Source organism: Lutra lutra, chromosome 11 (assembly GCF_902655055.1).
Source record: "Lutra lutra chromosome 11, mLutLut1.2, whole genome shotgun sequence".
NCBI lineage: Eukaryota > Metazoa > Chordata > Mammalia > Carnivora > Mustelidae > Lutra > Lutra lutra.
The window spans coordinates 88,919,659-88,931,994 of record NC_062288.1 but is presented as its reverse complement, the minus strand read 5'-3'; the positions used below and the strand labels follow the sequence as shown (position 1 = coordinate 88,931,994).

General features: G+C 38.6%; 1 protein-coding gene across 2 annotated transcripts in view; it reads left to right on the top strand.

Annotated features, from left to right (window-relative positions):
- The window catches only part of CHCHD3 (coiled-coil-helix-coiled-coil-helix domain containing 3), a 278,747-nt gene that overhangs the window by 98,447 nt on the left and 167,964 nt on the right, over nucleotides 1–12,336 (top strand). For both annotated transcript variants that reach the window (XM_047694914.1, XM_047694913.1), the window contains exon 4: nucleotides 2,098–2,215. In XM_047694914.1, coding sequence (XP_047550870.1) covers nucleotides 2,098–2,215 — 118 coding nt within the window. The remainder of the gene's footprint in view (nucleotides 1–2,097; nucleotides 2,216–12,336) is intronic.

Below are 12,336 nucleotides of genomic sequence, written 5' to 3'. Positions count from 1 at the left end.
CTTTTACTTGTAGGTGATATGCTAGTGCAGTGCTTCAACTGCACTGTTTTATAATCTGATACAGTAACCTTAGCAGTTACCAGCACACCGTCCTTATGTGGACCACTTCATTTTTGTTGTTATTCTCCTTTTATAGATCTCCAGGACTTACGTGGGTAGAAGTATATTTTGGTAATTGAGGGCTGTGGCTCTCAATTCAGTATGCATTAGAATCACCTGGAGGACTTACTAAAAGGCAGTTTGTGGGGCACTACCCCCACAGTTTCTAATTCAGTAGATGTGGGTGGTGTCCGAGTGTTTGCATTTCTAACATGGTCCCACGGATGCCGCCGCTGCTGAGGTCTGTGGATGCTTTTAGAACTGCTGCTCTCCACAAATGACGAGACTTCTAATTATCCGTGTTCTTTTATGATTATGCACGTCCGCTGAGTTACTGTACTGATAGCATTGATGCTGCTGAACTGTGAAATAATATGGAGAAATTTGGTTTGTGTAAGTGTAATTGTACTTACTGCTTAAGGAAAAGCTTCTAGAGGTTACTTTTGCATTAGAGAATTTCAGAGTGTAGGTTTTAATGTATCTCTGTTCTTCATCTTTATTCAAGACATAAAAACAGGTTCAGTTTTTAGGAGTATATTTTACAAGGTAATTTCTGATTTATTTATTTATTTGAGAGAGAGAGAGAATGCGGGGTGGGGCAGATTGGGAGAGTCTTTAAGCGGACCCCCTCTGACCGGGGTGCCCAACTCAGGACTCGATCCCAGGACCCATGAGATCATGACCTGAGAGTCAGATGCTCAAGGGACTGAGCCACCCAGGCACCCCTCTGATTATATTTTTAATTATAATTGATGATAATGAAATTTGATTGTAATTGATACCTGAGAATTTCAGAGTATCTGGATGATGTGGCAACTTAAAAATAGTAACAAGTTTTTATTTAGTTCTTTTCAAAAATCTTTTTAAAACTAAAATTTGATAGACTAGTATTGAATTCAATTTGGTGCTCATCATTCCCACTTACAAAGTAGATTTCACTTGGAATTTCACTTATACCAACATAACGATTTTACCTTTTCTTTTTAAAGCATCGCTTATACCTTTGGGGATATGATGGTATAGAGGGGTTTATTCTCTCAAGAGAAGAAAAGGCAATCAGAAAATCTTTGTCCATAAGATTAGACTAAAATGTACTCTCATTCAGTGATTACAGAATGCCTTTATGTGCCAGGCATTATGGTGAAAATTGGTGCCAAAGTAATTTATCTTTTTCATGCACAATGAGGGGCTTTAAGTGGATTGTAACTTAATATGATGTAATTGTGTGATGAGGTTACCGATAAACCCAGTGCTGTCAGATGCCTCATTAATAGAATTAGTATTGTGTACAGATCTTGGGAGGTGAAGTTCCATTGTCTTATTTTTCTAGACTATGTCCACACTGTTACATTTGGTCTGGGGCTAAGGGACAAATTAGAGTCATTCCAGAAGTGAGGATCCCTGCTGTTCAAAGGTCTGGCCATTTTTGCATATGAGGATCCTTGGAAAACGGGAGTAATTCATCTGGAGGGGGAAGACATCTTAATTATATTTTTAGTTCCTTGCTCTAATGTAAGATCCATGAGGACAGGGACCCATCCTTCTTGTGCAGCATTGTGTCATCAGGGCCTCATGCACGGGCTGGTGTGTATTCAACAAATAGTTGAATGGGTCAATTTTGAAGGGAAGATGACGGTTACTTTCAAATATTTGCCTTGTAGATGACTTGTTAATTATGCTTACTGCTTGTGTCACTGGAGGACAAACAGAGGCACCAGGAATGGAATTTTTAGGTGGACCCATTTCAATTTTACATAAGAAGAACTTTGCAAAACTAGTTTAGCAGTCTTACAAATAACTATTCTTGGATTTGAACTCCGCTAGTTTAAATGCTTGGGTAGAGACTGCATGGGGACTTACTAGAAAATATACCCGCTTTTAGTAAATTATAGGTCAAGGTGATTTTGGCTACTTCTCTTTTTATTATTTAAGTATTTCATTAAATAACAATCCATAAAATAATTTTTTTTCTGAGTTAGTCCTTTCTTGTCTTTTCAGACTAAAGCAAGGCAAAGAACTAGACCGAGAGAGGGCTTTTGCTAATGAGCAGTTAACCAGAGCTATTCTTCGAGAGCGGATATCAAGTGAAGAAGAACGAGCCAAGGCAAAGCACCTGGTGAGTATTAAAGATTTAGTAGAAATGTCTTGTCTGCAAGGAGATCTCTGATGTTTGGGAAAAGCTAAGCGCTCCTCGCCAGCTTTTAGCGTTGACAAATGCATGTTCTTTCTCTTTGCTTAGATTTTCTTGGTTTTTTGCCTTTTACAAGTTGTTGACAATTTGCTGAGATGAACCGTGAAGGACTTTTTAAGGCAGGTGACTTGAGAATCATTGCAGTAAAGATCGACAGGGAGACAGTGGCACATGCATCTTGCCTGAAAGGATATTGCTTGTTTGCTCTCCCTGCTACCCCCTTGATTTTGATTTCATCGTATTTGAAACCTCCGGGGCAGGCACAGCCTATCTTGTTTGTCTCCCTGTGTGCTACCACCAGATGTTAGTCTGGGAAGTCTCCGGCAAAGGTGAGTAAGGTTTGATCAGTCATTTTCTGTGCTTTAGAAAGGGAAAAATGCAGAGCGAAGTCTTCTGAGAAAAATCTTTTTAAAGAAAGGGGATCCTTTTTTTTTTTTTTTTAAAGAACTATTGAAAAAAATTTTTAAAAGCAAAGATTCCATAAACATGTTTAAAAATGATTATTAATAGAAGGGAGAAAATTTAAAAGGCACCCGCAAATCTCTCGTTCTTACATAACCATGATTTACACTGGGATGTGTTTCCTCTCGAAAATGTTTGTTCCTAGGTTTGTTACATACTTAGAATGTGTTCAGAATTTGTAAGTATGAGAATACATAAGAATTTGAGCAATGCTGCATATAGCATTTAACATCATGAACATTTTCTTTAATCAGTGAATGTTCTTCTGAAATGTAGTTTTTAATGGCTGAGTAAGGGTTCTGTCTTCTTTGTGCATCATAAGTTAGACGATTTTCCATTGTGAGGTAAAAGTAGGGCTGCTCTGGTTGAAGTCTAGGGTCCTGACTGCTTACCTCCCACTTCAGCCTTATAGAAACCCACATGTCACTTATCAGAACTGTTAGTGTTCTTTGAAGTATAGTTGGGAACTCAGTGGAGAGGTAAAATGTGATGATACAATGGAGAACTTTGAATGGAGGACTGAGGGGGTTGTCCCTATCTCAGTAGGCAACTGAGAATTGTTTAAAAATTGATAAGAAAAGGGTTAATTTACATTCTCTTGTATTTTTTCCCTTGGTCCTTTCTTGAAGAGGTCATGTGACAGTAGAGAAAATAAAAGGAAGCCGATGTGTAGTGAATCCATTTCTTCAAAGACTAATCCGGGGTCTAGCCTGAATGGGTAGACAGTGAAGCCAGAACAGAAGTGATGGACCAAGAAAGAAATGTTTGGGGACAGCTGTTTTGAAGGTCTCTCCTTTCTTGATTCTGGGGTTATAGGATATAGATGGCGAGTAACAGTATCTTCCAGATTTTAGCACCTATCATAATATTAGCCAAATGGAGCCCTCATAGCATTTAGGGAATAAAAGTAGAATTTATGTGTCAGGATTATAGTTGATCTCTTTTGGCCTGAGTGTTCTTAGACAGCCGAGTGGTAGGTAGTTCATGGCCAAAGCAAAATGACTCCCCACAGTAATTTAGATACCCTGATGATTCCCCACTTACTTAGAAGGTTAACCCCCTGTATTGTTACTATTTGTTATAGAAAGCATTCATTGGGAAAGAGCAGAAAGTAAATAGGAAAAATATGAAGATCCCTTAAATTACCACTGTCCAGAGATAATCACTGTTAACATTCTGGTTTATTAACTGTTAACATTCTGGTTTATTACTTTTATATTCCTTTCCCCATTCTACTAAATCTGTATAAAACATTTATATTAATGTGTTTATATGTATTTCCCCAAACATAGGTGATAGTATACATAGCCTCATATAACTCTTAAAATAACCTGCATATTAAAAAAAATTAGACTATAAGGTAAAGATCTTTGTCTATTAATAAATATATGTTTGTATGATCACTTCTAATGATTGTATTTCACTGAATTTTCTTCTAATAAAATGATACAGGGATAGTATAGAAAATTTGGAAAATATAAAAATTACTAAGGAACCACCTCATAATCATTAGGATGGCTACCATCAGAGAAAAAGACATTAACAAGTATTGACAAGGATGTGGTTGGTGGGAATGTAAAATGGCACAGCACTATGGAAACCATTATGGTACTTTCTCAAAATAACTAAAAATAGAATTACTGTATGATTCAGCCATCCCACTTCTGGGTATTTACCCAAAAGATTTGAAAGCAGAGTCTCAAAGAGATATTTGTATGTCCATGTTCATAGCAGCATATTTCATAATAGCCAAAAGGTGGAAGCAGCCCGAGTGTGTATCAACAGATGAATGCATAAGCAAAATGGAATGTTACTTACTTATAATGGAATTTATATACTTACAATTGAATGTTATTCAGCCTTAAAAAAGAAAGAAACTGACGCATGCTACAACATAAATGAACCTTGAGGTCATTTTGGTAAGTGAAATAGTCTAGTCACAAAAAGACAAATACTGTAGGATTCCACTTAGATGAAGTCTCTAGACTAGTCAGATCTACAGAGACAGAACGTGGGAGGGTGGTTGCCCTGGCTGCGGGAGGGAGAAATGGAGCACTTTTTAACAGGTTTGGAGTTTCAGTTTGCAAGATGAAAACTGTTCTGGAGATTGGTTGTATAACATCAGTGTTAATGTACTTTGCTTGAACTTCTCGCTTCTAAATGGTTAAGATGGCAAATTTTACGTATATTTTGCCACAATTAATGATTAGAAAAAATTCTAAGGAAATAAGCATTCCTGCATGTGTAATATTTAGAGAGTATGAAGTTCATTTTTTCTCTTCCCCCATATGTGTCCAGTCTAGGTTTCCAGACCATCTTGTAAAATGTGCAGTATAGACTGTGATTTAAGTCTAATGTTGTCCCTCAGCACCTTGATCCTCAGCTGGGGAAGCAGGCATCCCCAGAACCCGTGACTCATGTGGAAGTCACCCTGAGAATGTCAGCATGTTTTTGTTGCGAGGTTGGGCCCCCGTTATTGCCATTCTTTTTTTTTTTTTTTTTTTTTAAGATTTTATTTATTTATTTGACAGAGATCACAGGTAGGCAGAGAGGCAGGCAGAGAAGCAGGCTCCCTGCTGAGCAGAGAGCCCGACGCGGGGCTCAATCCCAGGACTCTGGGATCACGACCTGAGCTGAAGGCAGAGGCTTTAACCCACTGAGCCACCCACGTGCCCCCGTTACTGCCATTCTTAAACCTAATATGTGGGACTGTCTGAGTGATGGTCAGACATTGATTTGTTCCTCTTTTAGATATTGCAGCCTGTAAGAATGTAAAGGTTGGGGTTCACACCCGTTGGAAAGAATCGGAAAGCTCTCTTTCAGGAGAACTAGGAAAAAAGAAACAAAGCCGATGTGTTGTTGGTATTGTGAAATAAAACTAACTCCACCCCAGGCCCCATTTTCCTCCGCTCACTAATAGTCGACATTTAGATCGCTTTCTCCGTGCCTGGGAGTCCAGGCTTCTCCGCCCACAGTTGTAGCAGCTAGCTTTGCAGGGGCTCTTTGAAGGGCAAAGTCATGGGAGCCCTGTTGCTGACGCTTTAATATAGAATCTGATTGGACTTCCCCCTTAAGAAGAATTGCTTTAGCTGGAGAAGCTGTAAGTGCTGCTCTAGATTTGCGAAGACCATAGCAGACCCTCACCCTACTTCCCACTCGCTGGAATGATAATTTTAGTCAACTGATTTTGCCTAGAAGTCCGGGAGAGGCAGTTCACTGATAATCTTACCTACATGGAAATGCTAAGTAAAATTCACATTAAAGGAGTGCTTCTTAGGAAAAGGAAAACACCTCCGTAAAGAATGAAGATTACATGAAGGGATAGTACCAGGCAACCCATGAAATTCATGCAACTTGACATTCTGTGAATCTTTTTAAGATCTCGTACATATAAATCTAACACTTGCTGTGTCATTAGTTTTATAAAAAAGTAAAGTTGTGTCTTTTTTAACTTTGCAATTATATTTGATTTTTTTAAAATGCTGATTAGAATTTTGATTTATTCTTCCTTTATCTTTATTAAATTTTGCTGATTTGACATTGGTCATTTTTTGTATTTTCTTTTTTCCTTTTTAGTCTCAACTTTAAAAGCACCTGCATTTACCTAAGGAAATATTTAAATATTTATACATCTAATTGTGAAATAGTTTCCTTCACCCATTGGACAATGTTTTAGTGAGTGCTTACTGTATGAGAAACACTGGGCTACATACCAAGGATATATAAATGAAAAAGACAAACTCTTGTCCTTAAGAAGTTCATAGTCGGTTAAGCACCCGACTCTTGGTTTCAGCTTGGGTCATGATCTCACTGTCCTGAGATCCAGCCCTGCTTCTGGCTCTGTGCTCAGGTGGGACTCTGCTTCAGAGTCTCTCTTCCTCTTCCTCTGCCCCTCCCCCTGCTCTCTCTCTCCATGAAAGAAAGAAGGAAAGAAATTTACAATATAATGTGAGAGACTGATAAATTAAAAATAATGTTGAGAAGGCCTAACTCTTTTATAGATCCATGGTACTTCTGTTCTTATGCGAATTCTCAATTTTGGGAAAGCAGGGACTTTCTTTGAACTCATTGTTATATGTGCATTCATTTGTTCAGCACGTATTTGAATGCCCATTATATACCAATTCCTAGCAAAGGGAAATTAATTAATACTTGTTGATTGAATAAATGAAGAATCTAGTCAAGCCCTGAAAATGGGAGAGGAAGTGGGAAGGAATAGAAAAGATTTCTCAGGGCAGTGATGCCAGAGCTGAGTCTTGAGGTATGAGCAGGAATTGCACACACGGTTGAGGAGTAGGGATGGTCAGCCTTCAATATTGTACGTAGAAGCTTGGAGGCACGGGGACAGTGGGACGCTACAAGAAATTGCTAAGTGGGAAGTCCAGGGCAAGGAGTGTTGAGGGGTGAGGCAGAAGAAGTTGGTGGGGCTAAGATCATGAGTTCTGTGTGCACAATCCAAGGAACCCTGGACCAGATACGTAGAAGGGTTTTGAAGGGGAGAAATGAAGTGCTTTGGTCGATGGGCATTTTGATATCTCACTCTAGTGATGTGTGAAGGATTGAATGGAAGAGGAAGTGAATGGAAATGGACAAGTTAGCAGTCTTCACATTAGTCCAATAGAGAACAAGTGATACTTGACCTAGGACAGTGCTAGTGGGGAAGAATGGAGAAAAGAAGAGATATAAGAGGTACTTAGGTGATGGTATTACTAGGATTTTAGATTTGAAAGGTTGAAAGATGTGTCAAAGGTAGCCACAAGGTTTCTGTTATTAGAAACCCTCTTATTTTAAATAGAAAAAGTACCAATCAATTAAAAACATTCTGGATTAAGTGTATTTGTGAAGTGTGACTTCAGTGTAGAATTGGGACAATTCTGGCCTCAGGTATTGCAGTAATTATTTTGTTTGACTTTAGGTGAGATCATTAGATCATTATGTATTTTGGTCCCTTTCCACATTCCCCTCCTTTGCAAATTTATTAAACACCTACTGTGTGCTAGGTGCTGTTAGTTGCTGGAGGTACAAAGATGAACCACATCTCGTTGCTTTTCCTCAAAGAGTCTCCTATCAAGTGTAGGATTTGTGGGAAGGTCATTCTTACCTTGAACTTTTTTTCTACTTATATCCTATTTCTTTGAATCTGTAGAACCTCGTGGTGTTTAGAAAAAAATAACACTAAAAAAAAATTGGGTAGGTGAATGCATGAATTTAGTTTTTCTAAATTTAAGTGACTGTTTCACCAAAATGTCACTTTTTATCCCCCATTTCCTTTTTGTCTGAAATGCACCAGTGAAGCAATCAAGAAGAAGAATTGATTAATTTTGTGCTGTGTGCTTTTCAGTTCTGTGTTTTGTTTGTGCTTCAAACTGTGACAGTTGAAATTTCATGGTAAAAGAGAGAAAGGTTTTGAAATTTGGGAGATGGAGGAAAGTGACTAAATTCAAAGAAGTAGATAAGAATACCACTGCTGCCCAAATAGAAGTGAGGTTCTGGCCAAGGGCAAAGGGTGAAGTTGGGGTTGTCATTTCAAAATGATCAACATGGTCCTTCCTCAAAAATTCTCTGTAAAAGAACAATAAGACTGATCACTCGGGGCTTTCCGTGTCATTAAAATTAACCAGGTGAGTCAAGTTTCCCGGAGCAGCAGCTCTCCTGGGTTCTTGTATTGGGCACTTAAATATACTTTAACAAAAACTGTTGCAGTTTTTTTGGGTGCAATTTAGCGCTCTGATTTTAATCTCTATTAATACGCTCCCTCTGGTTATATAAACCGTGTGCTGGTTTTCTTTCAAAAGATACCAAGCCCCAAATGTTTTGACATGTATGGTGTATTAATTTGCTTTTAATGCCAGAAATGAAGTTAATGATTTTGAGCTTTTGCTTTTGCAGACTGTTTAAATGTAGAATTTCTACTTCATGTTTGGGCGATCTAAGCCCTGTAGGTATAAGATATTTTCCTCAGTGTTACTGGTAAGAATGGGACCTGGGATCCGTCTGCAAGTCTCATTCTTTTCCTCAGGACGGGTGGGAGTGGAGTGCACTGCAACGTTTTACCTCTTGCGTGTTTGGATTCAGCAGGCACTTAGGTTTCCAGGACAAAGCATTCAGATGCCATCTTCTCTCTCTGTTCTTTGTTATCATGTATGGTCCTTACTTCCTGTGTGTGTTAAAGTGGTTTTATTCTCAGCGAGAGGGCACATAGCAGTATGAAGAGATTGTTAATGAAATATCCCAGGGAAAGGATATTTCCAGTGCTCCTGCAGTGGAAGAGGAGAAGCACATTTTGTCTCTGTTTGCCAGCTTAGCCATTATGTTAAGAGCCCAGAGAAAGAATAGGATTGGCATGACAGATTTCAGTATATACTGAAAGCTTAACCAGATAAACACATTTCTCCAATGTACATAGTCATACTCCCTTCTCATCCAGCTTTACAGAAATACCTGGGATCTCAATGTTACCAAATAGCCTTAGAGAAACACGATACCATGCTGAACAGATACCATGGGGCGTGGAGCAGAGAATGGCTGAATGCTTTCCCGGTAGTAGAGACTGAGTCTCACCGTCAGGGATGACGAATCTGTCCAGTGAACGCAGTGTACGGATGATGGCAATTTGCTTCTGTTGCTTTTTTTCCCAAGGAAGTATTCTCAGGCTGTGTGACCTTGTTGACAAAGTGATTAGAGAAGAAATAGCACAGTTCAGTACAATGCTATCGATGTCCTTACCAACAACTAGTTATATTAAAAGACCCCTGTGAGGAGCAGCTCTGCTTAGAATGTGCTGTCATATTTCCATTCGAAATGTACTTAAAAAATGCATCAAGTTGTTTGCAAACTGGTTGGCTCAGGGCAACTCCTCTCAAATGGTGTCCTGTGTGGTAGCCCTACCATAAATAGCTTATTGACATCCCATCAGTTGGGTCATTATGGGTGTCAAGGTGAGGTATGGAGAGCACTGAGTAAAGATCCGTAGGTATCTAAGGTGCAAAGGATTGGTTATAATTCCATCTCTTCACAATGACCTGGCATTTATTGGTAACTTATTTGCTTCACTGCCTGGTCCGAAATGAACTGTCATTAGGGCCTTAGAATTTTATTGAACTGACATCATAATCTCATTTCCTACTGAAGAGGCTAAGAAATATGGACCTCAGTGTTTGTTTTAATCTTCAACACATTAAAAGTTTAAGTATCATGAAGTCTGTCAATCCTTACAGATCCCAAAGAAGAGTCTTGTACATTACATTGTGAATGAGACTGTAAGGTACATGGGCTCCTTTTTTGTCCACCAGCCATTTTTTGTTTGTCTTCATGACAAGTCTCACAACTGTCAGTTCTGATATAGCCTTGGAGAATTGCTTTCAACCTGTCGTGGGTGGACCCGTGACTCCGTGAATTCAGCAGTAAATTGAACAGCAGTAACGTTTACTATGTGACATACCATGTGCAATGAGATCTGCTTCATTTTTGTTTTTTGGACATTAAATTTTTCACAATGTTGGACATTCTTGAACAGTTCTGTATCTACACTTATTTCTTTTATGTACCCCTGGTTTTATTGCTTAGTTATGATCCCTAAATGGGACTGAGTTATGTTCTTTCTGAGTTTCTTGATGTTTTATACTGTGCCCTGCTTCTGGGGGTAGGAGGGTTTATTTTCATGTAGCCTAGAGTTATTCCCTTAACCAGAAAGACATTCAACATTTTGTTTCAGTGTGACTCTCTCCACTCTTTACTAACTGTATTTTAAGGATGACTTCTCCTGAAAATACCGGGGGGCAGAATTACCAAATGAAGTAAGGCCTCCATTCTCTAGAGAGCAGGAATCTGTTTACAAACCTGCAGTATTTATTACATACCTCATTTAGCCCATTCATCATTTTAATAGAAAAATGAGTCATTTTAGATGATTCTGAAATAATTCGAGGTAAGCTACATAGCTCCGGGCAGAATATGATTTACTCAGACAGCATCAAGCTTTTTTCAAAAAAATGTAATGGAATGATCAGCACCAATAATTTATGATTACTTGTGGTAAACTCATCAGATGTCTTCATTGTTATAGAAATTTGTTGATGAGATAAAAGTTTAGAGGAGTTTTCTACCTAACTTCTCTTCCATTCTTCCATCTTTTATGACAGATAGCTACAAAGTCCCATACTTAACTGTCCTCTGCCTGTTTAAAACACTGAGTATAAATCTAATTCCAGATTGTGTCTAATATTCTCTTGATAAGAAAGAACAGTCAGTGTCACAGGGCAAGTTCTGTTGGAGATTATAAGGCCTACTTATATACATTTTCTGCTTAGGCACCAAACACTAATCCTTTTACAGTTTCTTTAGTCTGATTCTCAGAAACACAGCCAGCTGATTGCCTGGAAGGATAGCTCCAAATCCAAGAGGAATCACATGATGTTTTTATGTAGTGCCGTATTCCTCATGAGCTTTGTCAATCAACATCACAACAAAAATAGTTGATACTTATTTTTAGCACTTTTCATTTAACCAGGAGTTTCCAAGTCCAGTGTCTTATTTGGTGTTAATAATTGCTTGAAATGGGTAGGACTTCTGTCATTCCTGTAACAGCTGGTGAAACAGATATTTGTAGAAACTGAACTTAAAGAAGGACAGGGAGTGAGCTACAAATTAGGTCCCCACTACCCGTGGTAGCGAATTTTGTTATTATTAAGTTTTTAAGCTGTACTAGTTTGTACCAGCTGTATTAGAAAGAGTAAGGGGACTGTTAGGGTAGGCAAATGGACAAAGGAGATAAATAAAAAAGGCATCAAAAAGTAATGCATGGTGAGCACATACAGGAGGTAAAAACGTCACAGCAGGATGGACACATTATACTCATAGAGAAGGAACATGGGGGCAGGCAGCCCTAGCTAGTCTAGCAGGCTTTGTGTGGTATTGCTTAATAAAACAATATATTCATAATTGTAACACTGGCAGGGTTTAAGAAGAATCTGCTTAAGGACAAAGAATGGAATAATACATATTAAAACTAGAGTTTCCTTCTAAATTATTTTGAGGTGAAAAAGTTCTGGCAGGTTAGGTTGTAAATTTCAGTATTCCAGAAACTTTCTCACCTGTGAATTTCACGTTGCAAAGGACACTGGTTAAATGGAATTGGTATACTTTTATAAAATCATTTTTGAATGTACTTACTGAAAAAATACTTGCCCCCATCTTTTGTATTTTGGGAGAGGTGATTGATATACATTCAAAACGACCTGGTTTGTAGCAATTATCCATTTCCTTGACCTCAGAAGACCACCAGTAGATAACGGCAGAAATTTTCTTTTTTTAATGTGCACGGTAAACTCTTTATTTACAGGGGGAGGTAAGAGAAGATTTGATTCTTTTTATCTTTTTTTAAGATTTTATTCATTTGTCAGAGAGAGAGTGACAGAGAGAGAGCACAAGCGGGGGGGGGAGCAGCAGAGGCAGAGGGAGAAATAGGCTCCCCACCGAGCAAGGAGCCCTGTGCAGGACTCAGTCCTAGGACCCTGGGATCATGACTTGAGCCAAAGGCAGTCACGTAAGTGCCTGATCTATCCAGGCGTCCCAGAAGATCCTAT